This window comes from Cricetulus griseus, chromosome 5 (assembly GCF_003668045.3).
Source record: "Cricetulus griseus strain 17A/GY chromosome 5, alternate assembly CriGri-PICRH-1.0, whole genome shotgun sequence".
Classification (NCBI taxonomy): Eukaryota; Metazoa; Chordata; class Mammalia; order Rodentia; family Cricetidae; genus Cricetulus; species Cricetulus griseus.
The window spans coordinates 22,156,137-22,175,560 of NC_048598.1; the positions used below are offsets into that span (position 1 = coordinate 22,156,137).

The window sequence follows — 19,424 nt, forward strand, 5'->3', positions numbered from 1 at the left end:
GAGGGAGTGTCTTGTACCTCAACTAGGCCAGTTTGGCAATAGAATACTCTGCCCCCCACCCCCACCCCCAGACAGAACCTTGGTAAGCTGCCTAAGCAGATCTGGAATTCACTCTGCTGTAGCTCATGTGGCCTTGAACTTGCAGTCTTCCTGGGATTTCAGGTGTGTATCAGCAGGCCAAGTGGTAAGAATGTTTCCATGGAACACCAGACCCAGCCTCCTTCAGAAGCAAGGGTTTAATTCCTAGTTTAATACATCCCTGCTAAACAAAAATGACCTGGGAAAGGATTTTAAAACTTCTCCTTTATTTAAAAAAAAAAAAAAAGCATTTTTTTTCTGAGTTTTAAGAACTTCTCTAATACACAAAAAATTTGCTGCCACTTAACACTTCTTTCTTGAAGCCTTCACTCCTGCTCCTGGCAGTCTGGCTGCAAGACCCCGAGGAGGAAACTCTTCAACCATGTGCTCAGGAGCTGGAGGTGAGCGCTCAAAGGAAGGAAGGTAGGTTACTGGTCAAAAGGAGAAGCTCATTTGCACAAAAATAAAAACTGTGGAGGATGAGACCAGCACATACATGTATGGATTGATCTACAATCCGTATAAAAAAAATAGACCCAAACTGTCATTTATCATTTGTAATATTATACAAAATAATATATATTTTAAAACAACACACACCCACCTACACCACTCTCACACACAGACATGCACACAGACAGACACACACAAGGTGCTAGCGGCCCCTCGGCGCTCCTCTTTGTGGGGTCATGTGTGTCAGTAGGCAAAGATGACATGGTAGGTGACCTGGTGGCCATTGTCCCAGGCATAGAGGAGGCGGTCCTTGGGGTTGTAGTCTATCTGGGTGGTGTAGGAATACTCATTCTCGAAAAGAAGCCTGGGGACAATCTGTGTGTTGGTGTGGGTGTCAAAGGCATAGGAGATATTGGCGTTGCGCTGGTTATAGCTGTCCACAGCATAGAGCACCCCGCAGATGACAAAGCAGTTGCCATAGAAATTCCTCCGGAGCCCAGTGCGCCATGTGGTCTCCTTCTGTGTGCTCAGGTCCACAGCATTGAGCTTGCTCAGGACAATAACCTCCTGGCTGAAGCCCTCGTCATCCAGAGCTGGGTAGATGAGCCACAGGCCATTCTCATCCACAGCAAAGTCCACATCTGAGTGGCCCTGCCACCGCCAGGGTGTGGCCTCCTCATAGGCCACGTCATGGAGCATGGCCCAGGCAGCTACATAGCGCTGTTTCAGATCATACTTGATGATGTTTCGGGTGAAGGCCCGGTTGTAGTAGAAGGCGCCATTGTACACCACGTGACCGGTGCCAATCCAGCTGTACGGAAGCTTGTAGGAGTTGCTCCAGCGACCTGTGTTGACCAGAAGGTGAGAAACATCAGGGCAAGTGGTGCCTGGGATGGAACTAGCTTTGGACTAGGGTCTGCACACCTGGGCTTGTGTCTTGGAACTACCACTTACTAGTGCTGAACTGAGGGTCACTTACTACTTTCACCCACCCAGCATCCCCGGCTGTCACACTGCAGCAGCAATCCCACCTGCCTTGCTGAGCGTTCCAAGGGTTCCCCACTCATCTACCTGACTGAGATTTGTAAACTGCTGAGGGTCAAGGTGAAGAGAGGATATTTTCTAGCCTGGCTCAGACAGAGCCAAGAGGGCACCGAGGGGGAGAGCTAGTCAAAGATGTGACTACCCTTCCAGGAAATGCCCCTTTGCAGTCCATAGAGGATGTCCTGCTTCTCATGTATCCTCACTATGCCATGATCAGAAGAGGGGCAATGAGGCTGGGAGGGTACCTCCACATCAGAGCTGAGCCACAAACCTTGTTTGAAGTTCTCCAGATTTCGGAACTCTACCAGTGTGTTGCCGTAGTAATAGTTGGTTACATAAATCCGGTCGTCCTTGGCTAAGGGGTCCTTCATCCAGGCCCCTTCATTCCGTCCATATGTGTTCTGGGTGGTGGGCCCCGTGATTGTGGAGAGGGTGTCCTTGCACCTTCCTAATGGAGAAGAGATGCATACATAGAAGGATTGAAACAGTCTAATAATACCCTAGTCCTTAAGTTCTGTTGGCCCTTTTGGATGAACTCTTGGCAGTCCTGTGGAACCAGGCATCCCAGTATCATCTGACGATGCTCCCACTATATAGTCTGCATTCTACTCCCACAAAGCTACCCACAGCCATCACTGTGGGCCACTGTGATGCTACCCTGCCTCTGTCTCTTTGATCCTATTCTATAACAGGCAAAGACACATAGTCATTTTTGAGTACCATTCCATCTCCCAGAAAGCCATCTGCCCTGTTCTGTTGAGCCCTGCTAACACAGTATCACAAACATACCTTGATTACAGGATATGCCTGTGTGAGTGTGCGTGTTTTAGTTAGTGGGGACTGAATGCATGGCTTCATGCATGCTAGGCAAGCACTCTATCACTGGGCTAGTCACCAGGCCAGTAAGTGCCTTCTCCACCATGCCCGTATCTCTCTCCTCTCTCCACCCCAACAAGAGCATAGGCACCAAAGGAGTAAGGGCTGTGGCTCTTCCTGTGTTCTCAGAATTCAGAACACAAAGTATCTGGCACACCACAGGCACCAGCAGATGGTCTGATACTCGGGCGTAGGGACTGGGAACAGAGAGAAATATGAGCAGAAAGAACTCAGACAGGCATAGCCAGGAGCACAGACCGGCATCTCACCATCCTGGGCGGGCTCCAACTACATGGTGGGCATTCATGTCCCTAGGGGGCTGTATCAAGTCCATGATCTATGTCCCCACCAAGGAAAGGCTGTCTGGAATTCTGCAGGGTTGCTGGAGGGACAGGGTACCCAGCAGCTTTATTTGTGGGACCCTCCTTTAAAGTTCCAAGTTCCAGTCTTCCTCAGTGGAGTAGGAATCCAGCAGTACTCCTCCAAGTGGCTCTTTGCAATTGCTCACTCCCCAGGAATGGCCTTCACAGGCCACTAGAACTATGTAGGACTCTAAATTGAAAACATGAAATGCTGGATATGTGACATTATGGAACATGGGCTTGAATGATACTGAACCCATGTAACTACCAGGGTATTCACTCTTCCACCCCTGTATTAGCGGGTTCCGGTGAAAGAGGAAACAGATTCATGAGGGCCCCCTAACCATGGGCATCAACAGACACCGTCCTACCTGTCATCTAGACCAGTGGTCCTAGTGAACAATAGTGATGAGAATGATTGGTTCTTGACACTTGGACAAAAATAAGATAGGCCTATAGTTTGGATTCAGGGTTCTCTACATTCCAGGTGACCCCCTGTCCAATGTATTCTAGGCTGTTGCATGAAATCTGTGTTCCAGTGATCTGAGGCAGGAGGAATGCAAGGCCCATAGCTAGCAGGGCAGGAAAGGACAGTGGTGCCTTGGCCCTAGCTTTGGGGCAGAGATCGGGTAGAACTGGGTTGAGCAGCGTTTTCCAGGCAGGCCTTACAGTTAGGTGCAGATGGCTGGCTTTAGGCAGCTCAGAGTGGGGTTTATGGGTTCAACTCTGACAGAGTCGGGAGAGATGCTGTCTCCATTTGACAAACAACAGAAACCACCCACCAGCCTCATTCGCTCTGGTCTGAGCTCATTTGTTCAAGACAATAAAACAGAAGTCTCCAGCCGAGCCTGGCAGCAGTCGGATGGAAAATATCTCATTTCCTGGCGCTGAGCGGGACCGTGACTGCCAGTGGAGAAGCCACACTCCCCCTCACTGAGGTGAGCCCTCTCGTGCCATCCCCAGGCAGCCTACTTTCTCGTACCTCTGTCCTGCCAATTCCCTGCCAGCCATGCCCTGGAGCCCCACAAATGCCACGTGAGAGAAAATGTTTCTGTCACAGTTGCCCTGGCCAGGCCCGTTTCTCACTACACTTTAAGTCACCAATTGCTCTAGAAGCCAAGATGAATTGTTTATTTTGGGGGGATAACCAAACATTTACAGGGTCCCATCTCAGCCCTGAGGTGTTCAGTGGCAGGGACTTAGTGCAGAACTGTCAATAGGCCTGGGCTTGGAGCCAATGGCCTGGCCTCCATTTTGGCCCTGCCACTAACTCCAGTGTCTGTGTTGGCCCCATAATGGCATAAAGCCTTAACTTCTTCACAGTACACAGTAAAAGCACCTGGAGATTCCACCCTGACAAGAGAAGGCAGGCTGAGTGATTTCCCTGTGGCTGTGTTAACTGTCACCTTGACAGAGTATGGAATCACTTGGGAGACAAGCCTCTGGGCATGCTGAAGGGGGGTGGTCTCGATTGTGTTGGAGTGGGATGCCCTGCCCCCAGCGGGTAGTGCAGCACCAGGCAGACATTACTCTCTGCTTCCTGATTGTGGATGTGTCATGGCCAGCTGCTTTGGGATCTTGCTGCCTTGATTTCTCCTCCCTAAAAGGTACCTTGGACTCTAAGCTGGAATAAACCCCTTACCATTAAGTTGCCTTTGTTAATTTATCACAGCAACAGAAAACATAAACCAAGACAGGCCCTAGGAGACATCCAGGCTCTAACCCTTCGGACTCATAAAAGTGACACAATGGCAAAAAAGTCTTTTCCATGGCAAAAAAGACCTTGTATAACTGAGTCAAGAATCTTGAGATTATCAGGGATTATCTAAGTGGGTTCTAGATTTCACCACAACTGTTCACATACCAGTGAGGCAGGGAAATGGGCTACAGAAGAGGAGTAGGCAGTGTGATGATGAAAGCAAAGACTGGACTGGCGTGGCCACAGGCCACGGAATGCTGGCAGCGACTGGACTCTGGAAAAACAAGGCCTGGGTTCTCCCCTGGAGTCTCTGGAAGGAACATGACTTCTGACACCAAGGATTTAGTCCTATAAAACTAATTTGAGACTTCTAGCCTACAGAGCTGCTTAGAGAATAAGTGTCTATTGTTTTTAGCCAGTAGGCTTATTGCAGTTTGGCAGAGTGGGAATGGATATAGATGAGGTCAGTTTCTGGAGCAAGGGAGGTGTCCCTGCTTCTACAGGAAGAGAGGAGTCCCAGTCTGCAGTGGTGCAGTGGTGATACCTGGGTCTCCAGGACAAATTTCCCTAGGTCACTGAGGTGCAGAAAACCCTACAGAATGGATGAGTCCATACAGGAAGGTGGGACTGACGTGTGTGGCTTCAGAACATTTGAAAACAGGATCCAGAGGAGTTAGAAGACCACAAGACCTGGACATATCACCATGTTCAGAGTCTAGGACGTTCTTGTGATGGCTAATATGGCCAGTTTGAAGGAATCCGTATAATCATGGGAAGGGACAAGACTTGGGCAAGCCTGTGAGGGATTATGGGATGAGCATCATTCCATGGGCTGGGGTCCTGAGCCAAATAAAAAGGGGGAAGCAAGCTAAACACCAGTATCTATCACCTTCTGCTTCCCGACTGTAGATACAAAGTGATCAGCTGTCCCAAGATGCGGCCATCATTGCTCCTCCCCACCTCCTCGTGATGGGCAGCACCCTCAAATGTGAGCCAAAATAAGTCCTTCTTTCCTTAAGTTTGCTTCTTGTCAGGTATTTGGTGACAGCAATGAAGCAAGTCACTAATATAGTTTCAAGGCTCCCACCCATGGGCACAGACCATCAGCCTTGGCAAGAAGGAAGACATAGCAGGTGGTTCATGGACCCTCGGGGAGGAGAGCTCTTTCTGTGCCGCTCTTGGTCTCCGGGGAGCAGGGCTATCATGGAGGACGGTGGCAGACGCTAACATTCACTGACCACTTCTTTGTGTTCTAAACCTCTTGCTCATCTATCTCATCGACAGTCCTTCAAGGCAGACAGCCCTTACTACAAAGCATATCAGGGTCTGCAGGGAAGGACCTTCCGCCTTCAGTATATGCACTTGCTTGCATGTCATATCTTAGATGATCCCAGCAGCAAACTATGTCCCCTGCCCCACTCATACTTCTGTGAGGTACTCCCTGTGGGGTGTTCCACAGGGAGTATGTACTGTGCCTACATACTTTGGGCCTCTCACGACTTACTGCCTTACACGCTTGCTTGCCTTTACCTCTCAGGGATGTTGTCGTCCTCCTATTCTAGCCAAGCCTCCCTTTGGGTCAGACACTGAGGCCATCTGTAGCGCCCCCGCCCATCTCAGGAGGTGCCACAGACCACTGTGCCACAGTTCCCACCCCATCCCCATATGTGACTTCGCAGACCTCATTCCCCTCCCAGACGCTCCATTTGCTACCAGCCCAGTCTGGTTCTCCAGCATGGCGCATCCAGTGGCCTACTTGCCGTTTGTCCCTGGGTGTCCATCTGCCTCCTCACACCTGGTTATTAACAAGGGCACTCACTCGTCCCCATTCACATCCTACTCCACTGTACTTCCTGACATGATACCCATTAACCAAGCCAGAAGCTGGGGCAAGCCTGACCTCCCCTCCCACGCTTCTTCCAGTGGTCTGAGCTGCATCCATCATCTCTCCTCTCCCTGGCCTGGCTCACGCAAGTGACACCAGTTCTCTTGCTGCTTGCCTCTGTCTCCTTGCTGCCTGCCCACTCAGGACCACAAGGGCTGCTTTCCCACGACACACATCCACTTAAGGCTTTAGTAACTTGCCGTCTCTAACTCAGATGAAGCCCCAAGTCCTCTAGCATTGCCATTCTTATTACTTCTTTCTTTCTTTCTTTCTTTCTTTCTTTCTTTCTTTCTTTCTTTCTTTCTCTTTCTTTTTTTCTTTTCTTTTCTTTTCTTTTTTTTGAGACAGGGTTTCTCTGTGTAGCCCTGGCTATCCTGGAACTCAATCTGTAGATCAGGCTGGCCTTGAACTCACATGGATCCACCTGCCTCTGCCTCCCAAGTGCTGGGATTGAAGTTGTGTGCCACCAACACCTGCAGCCATTCTTATTTCTTACCATCTCTCTCTATTCAGAAGTGTTGACTCAACTGTTTCTAGGAGGCAAGTGGACACTAAGATGAGCCTGCCAGGCTGCGTATGTGACAATCTCTGTGACAATCTGCCACAGAGATTGGGGAACGGAGCAACAGCTGACTCATTCAAACGTTAAGAACACACATACAAAAACACATCACAGAGTGAACTCAGCCCTAAGGTTGCCAGCCTGAGGTCTCCTACCCATTTCTATCTGTCTGTACCAGGTAGCCTCATGGGGAGATACCCAGAGATGGCCTGATGAACCTTTGGCTTGTATAGTAACATAGGGCCCTTGCTCAGAGGGTTTGTTCCATGTTAATGTTCTGAAGCTGCTATTTTTGAAATCCTTAAGGTGTGGTGATTTGAGTGAAAAATACCCCCCAGAGGCACATGTATTGTTAAGGGGAGTTATGGAACCTTTAGGAGGTTCAGAGTTTCTGGAAGAAGAATGCCACTCACTGGCAGCATGCTTTGAGAATTGCTTCACTTTCTGTTAGGTCTCTCTGTTTCCTGTGTATGGAAAGAAAATGTGACCAGGAAGCTCCTGCTCCTGCTGCCTACTGCCGTGTCTGCCTGGTCATTATGGATTCTAGCCCTCTGGAACCGTAAGCCAAAACACACTCTTTCGTCTTTACGTTGCTTTTGATCACAGTGTCCACATTGCTTTTGATCACAGTGTCTTATCACAGCAACAGAAAGATAACTAATATGGATGCGCAACAATTTATCCCAGACCAGTGTGTGCCGGAAGCCTCCCCTGACAAGCCTGGCTCTAGACAGAGTTACCCTGTCACCCTGGCTGCTGTCCTCCTCCCTTGGTCACCCCCATTGAGAGAGTGATCATGCCTCGCTCTGTCTGGATCCCCATGGACTGGCACTGAGGGGTGTAGCCTAAAGTGCAAGAGGACTTATCCTCCTGACTTTTGCCCACAGCCTGTGGGTAGGCAGTTGTCTGTCCTGTAGGAAGAGTCTTGGGGCCACAGAGGCTGTGGGAAGATCACGTCTGCATCCTTCTCCCTGACCCAAGGCAGGCAGGCCTGGCCCCTCATACCACTGCCAGAGTGGTTGGCCAAGCCATGGGTTTTCTCAGGCTGTGTTCTCTGTGGGGGAGACATTCTTTACAGACCATGATAGATTCGAATATGAGACACATGCATACTGGTGGTGTCATAAGCTTACTGTTCTTTGTGTCCTTCTCTCCTCCACCACTGCCCCTAACTGGCCCCTTCTAAAAATCCCATCAGGACTTGGCACTGATAACGCCTAGGAATCTGCAGAGCTGTGGCCATTTAACGCAAGCACTCTAGTTCTCCACGGCAACTAGGGCTGCTGATCAGAGGCATTGGGTTCCTGGGTCCTCAGTCTCTCTTGAGCCCAAGCTGCCACTTGACATTACCAGGATCTCTCCTCTCCCTGTCTCAGAGCTATACTATAGGGTCCAGTAAAAAGCAATCCCGTTTACTTGTGTAAGAAAATTTCCTGAGGATTTAAAGCTTCCTCGAGGACAGTGCTTGCTATCTTAGGCCATCACAAAACCCGGTCTAGAAACCTGGGATAAGATATTCCTTTTAGAGGATGGGAATGTAGCTCATAAGCATGAAGCCCTGGGGTCTATCCTGGGAATTACATAAACCCTGGGTGTAGTGATGCACTCATATAATTCCAAAACTCCAGAGTGTCAGGAGGACCAATCCGATGCACTGCCTTTAAAACCACATGGTAAGGTCAGTCTTGGTGGTGCACGCCCTTATTCCCAGAACTTGGGAGGCAGAGGCTGGAAGACCTTCATGAGTTCAAGTCCAGCCTGGGTGACATAGTGAATTTCAGGACAGCCAGGGCTATGTAGAGAAACCCTGTCTCAAAAACAAAACAAATCTAAACAAAAGGCACATGGCAGCCCATGCTTATAATCTTAGCAATTGGGAAGCTGAGAAGGGCAGAAAGATTGTGAATTGGAGGAAAAAATCGTTTGTGCTTTGTTTTGGTTTGTTTTCAGGGAAAGAAAAGAGAAAAAAAAACAAACCACATCTTAAACTGTGCAAAAAAACAAACAAACAAAACTGCCATCACCACCACCCACCACCACCTCCACCCCCAAACAAACCCAAACAAACAGCAAGCAGTGGCCTGTACCTGTTTCGGGCAAATGACTTGTATTTATTTAGCTGATGACTGGGAGATGTCAGCACATCAGTACATCGTGTTCTTGCTTAGCCAGGCACAGAAAGTCTGGCATCTGCAGAGTTACCCATGCTAACAGCAGCCAGTGAGAGACACTTGACAGCAAGGGATGGCTAGAAATGATTACCCAAAGAGCAGAAGGAATTTAAGAGCCTGAGGATGGAGAGGACTGCCACAAAACAGTGCCATCCAGATAGGACAGGGCCCGGGGCCACTGTGACCACACAGCCTCTATGGGTGCAGCCCAACATGGAGAGAGGAGGTACCCCGCCTTTTCCTGAAGAGCTGTTGACTGTTGATCCTTGCGGGAGGGGGACTATTCAAGAAGAAGGGCTTGAGAGAGGAAGGAGGGGATAACGGGGGGGGGGGGAATAAAGGAGGGTGAATATAACCACAATTCATGTATGTGAAACTATCAAAAAATAAAGGGAAAAATAATTTCTTCCCTGGATCACTCCATTGTTCTATCTTTGGCATTGGAACAAAACAATGCATCTGTCACTGTCCAAGTTTTTTTTTTCTGGATAGATAGAAGAGATAGGAACCCCAGTGCCTTTGGAACAATAACCCCTGCCAAGGTCTTCAAGACTCAGTCCAGGCAAACAGAATATTGAGCAGCAGGAGAACGTGTCCCCAGTATCCACCTCCTGTCATCAGGCAAATGGAGGTCAGAACACAGGGATTCTCAGCACACCAGCTGGACTAAGAGGGCCAAAAGTTGAGAAGTCCAGATAAGTACCTGTTGGCAGTTACACTGGTTTAAAGGTCCCTTGGTGGAAAAACCTGGGAAGGCAGGTAGGAGAGACTTGGGGGTGGGACCCAGGCTGGAGACAGTGGGGGACTCCACTTTTGCCTAGCTTGTCTATGAGAGCAGAGGCCCCCAGGCTCAAACCCAGTAGCCTTAGGACCAAAGGTATGTGGACCTCATCTGCAGGCTACCTTCATTGTGAGTTTCTCAGCTGCTGGCACAGAGCAGTGGGGACAGAGAGTGAAACAGCTAAAGGAACTTCCTCTCTCACCCAAGGCTGGGTAGAGGGTAGAGTTTGGGGCTAAGGGAGCTGGACAGGTGCTGGGTCTTAGGGCTGTGGTTTCAGGGTGGCCCTCATATCCATACATTGGGGAACAAGCCTTTGGCTCTTGCAACCTATGGAAGAAAAAGAAGAGAGGTGGAAGGGCAGAGGGGGAGAAAGGAGAGGAAGGGGTGAGGGGGGAGGAGGGAAAGGATGAGAAGAGTAAGGAGGGGAGGGATGGAAAGAAGAGGATGGGAAAGGGGAGGAGAGAAAGGAAAGGTTGAAGAGGTGGTTGGGAGAAAAAACACTTTGGCTCAAGTATGAGGATTGGGGTTCAGGTCCCCAGAACCCACTTACAGTCAGGTTAGTGTGGGGGGTGCCTGTAGTCCTAGCATTCGGGGTGGGGGCAGAGACAGTGGATTCCAGGAGCAAGCTGGCTAGCTAGGCAAGCCTGCCTCAGCAAGCTCTAGGTTCAAGAAGAGACCCCACCTCAATAAATAGAGTGGAGTGCTATCAAGGAAGATACCTGGTGTCAACTTAAGCCTGACACATATGTGTGTACACACACCCATATGCACATGAAAGCACACACACACACACACACACACACACACACACTTACTTTCTCTTTCTCCAGCACTGCGTCTGCCACCCAAGAGCTGCCTTCTTGCTGAGTTTCCTCTAGGTGAACCTGCCTGAGATTCTGCCCTGAGATCCTAACCTGGGGAATCTTACTGTCTGTGACAGTTTGAGTAAGAATGGCCCTCATAGGCTATTATGTTTGAATACTTCATCCCCAGTTGGTAGAACTGTTTGGGAAGGATTAGGAGGTGTGGCCTTGTTGGAGGAGGTGTGTCACTAGAACAGGCCTTGAGATTTCAAAACCTCTTTGGCATTTCCAATGTTCCTTCTTTCTCTGCCTCCTGTTTGAACATGGAGATGTGAGGTTTCATTTGTTCTTGCCACCATGCACGTCACCATCACGGACTCTAACCCTTTGAAACCATAAGCCCAATTAAATGCTTTCTTTTACAAGTTGCCATGGTCATGGTGTTTTGCCACAGCAAAAGAAAAGTAACTAAGACACTACCTGTCCCCTGCTCCTACCCTGTCATTTTTCTGAGACTCCCCCCCACCTCCAATTAGCATGCCTTACTATAGCAACTTCCTGCAGAAAAACCACAGAACACAGTGGAAGAAAAGACACTCAGCAAATTCTAACTTCAGTTGAGACTCAAAGAAAGGTAGGGCTTTGCCAAGGTCCCTCTGCTGCCAGTGGCAGGGACAGGAAAGAAGGTACAGTACCCAGATGTGTGTCCTTCAGTGGGTGCTCCCTGTGCCACCGGGAACTAGCACTGTATGTTGGAGAGGGACTGGGGACAAGGTAACTACAGGGATGGAGGCTGAGGGGAAGGCAGTGATGGCAATGAGACGGACCTCGCCCTCTGCCAAAACAAATGGATTTCCCAAATATTTGATAGACCTGCCACTTAACAGCTTTTAGTCACTCTTAATGAATGCTGACTTAATAAACTGTTAGTTTAGGATTTTTTTTATATATCCCAAGTTGGCTTCAAACTGGAGCTCCTCCTCTCTTGGCCTGCTGAGTCCTGGAATTTCAAATTCATACCACCACACCCAGGTAGTCAGCTACTCCTGTAACTACTTCTATTTGCCATACCAACCCCTGTTCCCCTTTCCTTATTTGTAGAGTCTTCTGTGGCCTTGGAGCTGAGACTGAAGGCCTGTTTTTGCCATGCTTCTAGAATGTACCTTGCACCATGGACCAGCCAGTCAGAAGTCCTTCTTTTTCTGTTTTCATACAACATTCTTTTTCATCCTTTAAAACTCAACTCAAATGACAACTTCCTTTAAAAATTCTCGCCAGCCTTCCCAGCAGCCAGCACAGCACCCTGCTTCTAGTTCTGTCAGAGTATTTGTCAATGATACCCTAGCATCCCTGTGCCCCAGTGCTGGGCTCATTAAATTCTACACTATGGTCTATGGTATTACTTATTCCCTGGTGTCTTAGCTAAGGTTTCTATCACTGGGATAAAATATCATGACCAAAAGCAACTCAAGGAGAAAAGGGTTTATTTGGTTCATCATTAGGGAAGTCAAGGCAGGAACTCAAGGCAGGAATGTGGGGGCAGGAGCTGATGCAGAGGCCATGAAGCAGTGCTGCTTACTGGTTTACTGATGATGGCTTGCTCAGCCTGCTTTTTTACATAACCCAGGACCACCTGCCCAGAGGTGGCATCACGCACAGTGAGTTGGGCCCTCGTACATCAATCATTAATCAAGAAAATGCCTGAGAAACTTACCTATAAGCCAATATTATGGAGGTATTTTTCTCAATTGGGATTCTGTCTTCTCAAATGACTCTAGCTTATGTCAAGTTGACATAAGCTAACCAAAATACCTGGCCCTACCTTGCTATGACTCTGCCATCCCCAGTGGGGATCCTCTGCTGGTTCATGGCCTGGTAACCTCACTGTAGTAAACTTTATTTGGGTGCTGATGGACACTTCAGTCTCCATCACAAACTCACTGGATGAATTGATGTTTGGAAAACTCATCCATGGCAGTGAGATCTTCATTTTATGCATTTGTATGTATTTGAGGGAAGAGATTGCTATTCTTGTCGTTGACACACTTAGACCCATAAACACTTCAGAAATATCTGAACAGCAGCCCTTGGATGAAGATGGGCACAATTGCAATCCAATACAAAATTGTTTTGTTTTGTTTCTTTGTAACTCTACAGTATAGTTCTCCAATGTTAATTCTATAGATGACAATGTTATGTTGCATTAAAAGGTTGGCCAGGCTGCTGCATGTGAAAACTGCTGGTCAGAAGCATACCCCACTGGCTTTTCTCCTGTTGCTTTGCCAGAGCTGAGAGTGAGACCCAGAGCTCTGTTCATGCAGGCCCAGTGCTCCACCTCAGCTCAAGGCCTAGTTTCCCAGTCCCCATGCTCTACCCAACTGACCAGAGGAGCTCCAGTCCAGGGGGAAAAAACTCACCTATGACATTCCGGATGTCATCTTCTTCTTCGGGGCTCAGGATGGGGCCAGCAGAGGTTGCTTCCTGCCCTGCAGTCCCCTCTTCCTCTGGCATGTCTGTTCCAGCTGTGTCAGGCAACACTGGGACCAAGTGTGGAGCTTCCACAAATATGTCCTCAGGAACAATTGCTGGAGCAACGGAGGCTGGAGGTGGCTGGATGGCCGTGTGGGCCACCGTGGTGGGTGGGACTTGAGTAGAAGGCATTGCCCCTGTAGGTTCTGGAAACTCTGTGGTACTTTGCGTGGTTGCCAAGAGCTGTCCAGTTGAGGCCTGAGAGTCGGGGCCAACAATGCTGGCTGTTGAGGTAGAGGCCTGGGCTGAGGACAAGGATATAGCCTGGACACTTGCATCAGTTGTTACAGCAGCACCATGGCGAGTGGTAGCTGGCCTCCGGGTAGCACTTGTCAATAGGTCTTCGTGTCTCAGGAGCTGATCTTCAATCAACAAGTCCACTCCATTGTCACCACTGAAAAGTTCATCATCTGTGGATCAAACACAAGGCTTAGTTGTGGCAATGGGGCGAGGAACAATCTGGCCAAGAATGGGTGGCAGCTGGCAGTGAATGAGGTTCCTTGCTGCAACATGGCAGTGAGCTTGGAGATGGAGTGCAACCAGGATTTTACCTTACCACTTTTATTTTCTTTTTGGAGGGTGAACCCAGGCCTTGTGCATGTTATACATACCCTCTAACTGCAGTCCATCCCAAGCCCTTCTAGCTGGGGACTCAGAAGATGGACAGGAACATGGGTAGAAGAACAGTTCTTTCCTTGGGAATCTTTGAACAAATTGCTGCTATCCTTATCGCAGCCATCATGGTGGGGGAGGGGGCGGTCATGGACTATGAGCCTGGGCAACTCACACCTGCAATGCTAGCACTTGGGAAAGTATGTTAGGAGGATTGTGAGTTCAAGGATAGCCTGGGTTACATAGCAAGTTGGAGGCCACAATATCTAAAAATAATTTTAAAGGAAGAAAGAAAGAAAAGAAAAAGAATAAAACCTTGCAGGAATGAATAGAGTGACCAGATGAGATGGGTAGGCCACAATCCTGGAGAAGGTAACAGTCAGCCAAGCAACATGGAGGTGGGCAACAGGAGGATTCCAGGCAGAAAAGACAGTAATGAGAAACCCTGGGGCCTGAACAAGCCTGCAGAGGCTGAGGAGCTTTGGGGTAACCAGTGTGGACATAGGAGAGGGATGAGCGGGAGGTAAGGTCAGAGGAAACCAGGAGTTTGGGTCATTGGCAGCTTGGTGTCTCTGTAGAGAATTCAGGTTTTATTCTGAGTGAAACGGATGAAGCGGAAAGATCCTGAGCAGAAAAAAACCTGGGAAGTAAAGATCCATTAGAGCAGACAAGTGTTCTAGGTGCAAAAGAAAGAGCCAGAAAGTTAGGTTTCAAATGTTCATCAAGAACACCAGGAGGTAAGTGAAAGTGCAAGTGGCAGGCAGGGAGAAAACACCCTGCCTGGTGGGATAGAGAGAGTGGGATATAGAGAGAGCTCCCACAGTCAGTACCGGAAGACACTGCCAAAGCGGATGAGATGACTCCGCAGCTGCGTGTTGAGAATAAGCATCAGATGACAGAACAAGCTGGAGTGGGAAGACCACTTGGAAGGCTGTTTCCTGACACCAGTGGAGGGAAAGAGCTGCCTCAGGGAGGGGGTGGTGTGGCTTCTTGGGAGCTTAGGGCCAGGAGAAAAGATGACAGGAGACACAGAGGGACACAGAAACGGGCTCATCTATTTGTGAAAAGGCAGGAAGGTTAAATGTCTATAGGGAAAGGTACTGGAGACTCTGCAAGCTCGAGGACCCTGGAGAGGAGCAGATGGCAGAGCCTACCAAGTGTCTCCAAGGAAGTCATTCTGCCCAGGTCTTGGTTTATCCAACTCCAAACAGGATGGATAAGAGGATGCAGAAGTCTCCCCAGCACATCTGTCCTTTGCCCTGGTCTTCTAAAACCCAGAGAGCCTAAGTGACCCACCCAAGGCTTCTCAGCAAACATTTAGATGACTACAATGCTGCACTATGGTGGGGTGTGGAACCCCATCTGTACAAGAGCCAAATGGCCATTTCCTCCTTGCCCTGCCTCTGGGTCTGTCCCACCGGCCCGGACTCACGCTGTTCTTCAATGTCATTTTCCTCCTCAGAGATCTTGGCTTTATAGTAGGTAATTCCCCTGATGACAGTGGGCTTGGAGGCCACCCGACCTCTCAGGTACACCCGTCTCTGCAAGGGCTGCTGTGGCTTCATCGCTGCAGGTGGGACCAGTGGCTGTGTCCTCAGGAGTTCAATGGAGTTGATCTGCTGTGACACAGTTTCCTCCTGCAGAAACCGCTCTTCATACTGTTCCTCCGAGGGGACAAAATGGAAGGCCCAGTCACTCTCTGGTCAGAGAGATGGGGCAGGATGGACAATGCTGGGACAGAGGCCACATCAAATACAGCAGCTCTTCCTAAGAGTGCTTGGTGAGTGTTTAAATATGTCAGCCAGGGGATCCCTGCTTTAGACCTTAAGAATCAGGCCTGCCTGGCAGTGGTGGAGTACAGAGGACAGTCTCGTGTATAGAGCAAGTTCCAAGACAGCCAGGGCTACTGAGAAACCCTGTCTTGAAAAATCAAACAAAGAATTGGGCCTACTTTTATCATGCCCATTTACAGATTAAGAAACTAAGGCACAGGCCTGGTGTGGTAATGCACACCTTTAATTCTAGCACCTTGGAGGCAGAGGTAGGTGGATCTCTGTGAGTCTGAAGCCAGCCTAGAAGCCTTCTCGAATGTTAAAGGTAGCATTTTTGAGTCATAGACTCAATTCCCAAGGGATGTGAGATTGAACTTCCATGACAAGGCTTCCCTCAGATGCTTTCCATGGGCACCCACTTAGGGAAGCTGCTGCTTCTATAGACTGAGAATCTGAAAGAGTAGAAGCCATCTCATGCTCTCACTCCCCCAGACAGATGTTCCTTAATATTTATTAAAGTTCTGAATCATAACAAACCCCAAGGAACCACCTACATTTATGACTGGCATTTGATTTTATTGAGTCACATGAAGCCTTAAGGTAGGCAGCCTGGAGTCTGGGTGACTCCAAGAACACTGAGAATGTCACCTTAATAGCGCTTGCTCTTCAGAGAGCTATTGCCACACACTGGCCTCCTGGGTCCCCTGTGTGACAGGATCGCTATAGCCTCCCTGTGCAGAACAATCACTCACTTGGCAAGCAAAGAACTATGGGTTCGAGATTTGTGCTGGCTGGACTCAAAGTCAGGGCTGCCTTGCAGGTGACTCCAGCTCTTGGGAACAGTCACCCCTGAGTGTGGGAACATGTGGACAGCCCTGCTCTCACAAGGACTTCAGTGGCTAAGTAAAGAGGCAGCCTCCTATGGTCACCTATGCCATCAGTTACCACTTTGATCAGAGGAGAGGAGTACAGTTCCTTAAGCCCTGAACTTTCAGGTCTTGGGGAGATCTACTTGGGAGGAAGGCCCTAATAGAAACAAGACCCAGGCCAGGGCCATGTCCTGAATGGCAGGGCTTCATCCACTCCATCTTAGTTATTGAGGTCCAGCCATCATGACGACACCCCCTCACTGTGCACAGAGGAGGCAAACCAGGCTTTTGTTCTGACCTTTAAAATCCAGCCTGGAGAAAACTTGGCACGCCCCCTTCCTACTACATTTCCTGTCTATGCCTGTTTTCCATGACGAGAGTTTTATCAGACAGTGTAACAGATACGGCAGTCCCTAAATATGTGTGTCTCTCTGGCGCGTAGTGGTGACGGGAAGCTGGAAGGATGTGTACACATCCTTGCCAGTCTCCCTTCACTGGGGTCAAAGAACCATCCAGGACAGCACAAAGCGTGCTAGCATGCCAACTGTGCCCGGGGCACCTTCCATCCTCCATGCCAGCTCCCTGGGCCTCCCGCAAGACTCTGCTCTTGTGAGGTAACTTCTAACAGAGGTATAAGGATGCCTGCTTGTTGTTCATGCCACTTTAGTGAGTGCCTGTTATGGTCAATCCACTATATATTAATCGTCACAAACATGGAGTAAGGTAATGTACCAACATTTCTTGGAGGAGGAAACAGACATTTAGTAACAAAGTTGAAAAAAAATCACTCAGTGAAGTGGTCCAGAAGGATACAAATGAAGTCACACAGTCATCAGGTAAGCCCTGCTGTTACTTCCCAGGCCTGTGTTCTTCCTTACATTAAGCCACAGTGGTTGTAACCTCAAGACTACTTGTTTGCCATCTAAAAAGTGGCCCACATCCCCATGTCCTCAGGGCTGTGGTCTGGCAACTGCCCAGCAGATGTGGAAGACGTTTCATTTCCCAGTGGAAAGAGCTGCCTGTGAGGCTGACCAGAGGCCCCTGCCACAGCCCCCACCTCAAATGCCCAGGGGTATCTAATTGCTGGCCATGGTTTCCCTCTATGTTACGGAAGCCTGTTGTCATTTCTTTGTGGCAAACCCCAGGAACTGACTTTAGTTCCAGGCTCTCAGGAAAGGGCAGGGACTGCAGTTCTTCATCCCAGCCAAGGATATGGAGCAAGACGGTGGACAGTCTTTGCCAGACAACATATAATTTCCTTGGATTCTCTGGCGACGAGTTGAACTGGGTGGCAGCTGCCCCCACCATGCTTTGATTGCCTCTCTCTGTTCATCCAGGAGTCTGCCAAATGACTTCACCTCCTGGCACCCAGTGTTCCCACTCCCACTCTGCCACTCAACCTAGCCTCCGAGCCCCTCTGCCAACCTTCCAGACCAGGGCCATGTTGGAAGACCACCATACAAATAATCACTTGTCATTCCAAGAACTGTCTGACATCATCTGCAAAAACCAAAAATAAACAGCCAAACCATCTCCCCTGCTGCAGCATGGTGCTTACCAAAGACACAGGGCTGCATACGCAGGGGGTCAATGAGCCTACCCGTGGGCCTCCTACATGTCCCTCTGCACTACCAGCCTGGCTAGGTGGGTTGTGCTAACTTCAGCACCAGGCACCGTGGGGCTCGGGGATGGTTGGGGACTTTGCTGAGCAAGGAGAAAAAGAGTTTGATGTGTTTGATTTGGTTTGCAGTTTGCCCTCAGGAAATCTGAGCTGGGTTTCTGAACATACCACAGAATGTGTCATCAAGACGACAGACAAAATTCTCCAACTTAGCTGGCTGACTGGGAAGCTGGAAGCAGAATGCAAGGAGTCCTGGCTGTGGGGATGGGGCTGAGATGAGGGGCACAGGGCCCGAGTGTGGGGAGCAGGTGCCTTCAAGTCTCTTTCTGGTCCCCAAACCTTCTGGCTTTGAGGTTATGATCTTGGATTCCCTCAGGGGCGACCCACTAGGCAGACTAAACACATGTTTAGAGGCCAACATGTAAGGGACACTCAAAAATGAGAAAAAAAATATTTTTGAAGAAATATAATGTTTCAAAACCATCAAAAGCCAGATAATTAGTACCCTTCCTCATTTTATAGTATAGAATTGCTTTTGATTTATAGATTGGGGAAGTCCACACACCATACTTTTTCAGTGCCTGTAGCCTCAAAGTCCTCATCTCCTATCTTGCCTTCAGAACACATGTGCCCCAAAGTGCCCAAACTCACCAGGTATGCCTGCTTGGCCCCACTACAATGAGTTTCTTTACCTAAGAGCCCTGACCCTGTGACCTGGGAATGTAGTTTGCTATGAAGAATGCTTATCTTGCACAAGTCCTGAGTTCAATCCCTAGCACTTCATAGAGCAGACATGGTGGTACACACCCGTAACCTAAGCATCTGGGAGGTGGAGGCAGGAGAATTAGGAATTCAAGGCCATCTTTGCTTACACAGCAAGTTTGAGGCTAGCCCAGGAGACATGACAACAAACAAACAACCAAACGAAAAGTTTTGAGCTCACATATACAACCTCCCTTCCTTTTTATTCTAATTCACAATGACCCAGGCAACAGGGTCCCACAAAACAATGTGGCCTGCTATAGTTCAGATTTTAAGTCTCCCCAAAAGGCTCATGCATTAAAGGCTTGGTCTCTAGCCCATGGTGTTGTGAGGTGGCACAGGCTTTAAGACATGGGGCCTAGTGGGAGAAGTTATGTCATCAGTGCCCTAACCCTTTCCACTTCTGTTTTGCTTCTTCAAACCCTAGGGTGACTGGCAGTGGAAGGGACAGAGTTTAAAACACTCTGCCATTACTTTCCAACTGATCCAGGGTCTATGTCCATCTGTAAGATGGAGGACTGACCCGTGTCTGGCCTGCTTTCCAG

At 49.1% G+C, this 19,424-nt stretch overlaps 1 protein-coding gene across 2 annotated transcripts in view; it reads right to left on the minus strand.

Annotated features, from left to right (window-relative positions):
- Nucleotides 1–285: 285 nt before the first annotated feature.
- The window catches only part of Olfml2b (olfactomedin like 2B), a 37,054-nt gene continuing 17,915 nt past the window's right edge, over nucleotides 286–19,424 (minus strand). The window contains exons 5-8 of one of the 2 annotated variants that reach the window (XM_027417061.2): nucleotides 15,288–15,513; nucleotides 13,132–13,653; nucleotides 1,847–2,023; nucleotides 286–1,376 (exon numbers count right to left, since the gene is read on the minus strand). In XM_027417061.2, the coding sequence (XP_027272862.1) occupies nucleotides 775–1,376; nucleotides 1,847–2,023; nucleotides 13,132–13,653; nucleotides 15,288–15,513 (1,527 nt within the window). In that variant the 3' untranslated portion in view covers nucleotides 286–774. Of the gene's footprint in view, nucleotides 1,377–1,846; nucleotides 2,024–13,131; nucleotides 13,654–15,287; nucleotides 15,520–19,424 lie in introns of both variants that reach the window. The other variant, XM_027417060.2, reaches the window with a different exon arrangement.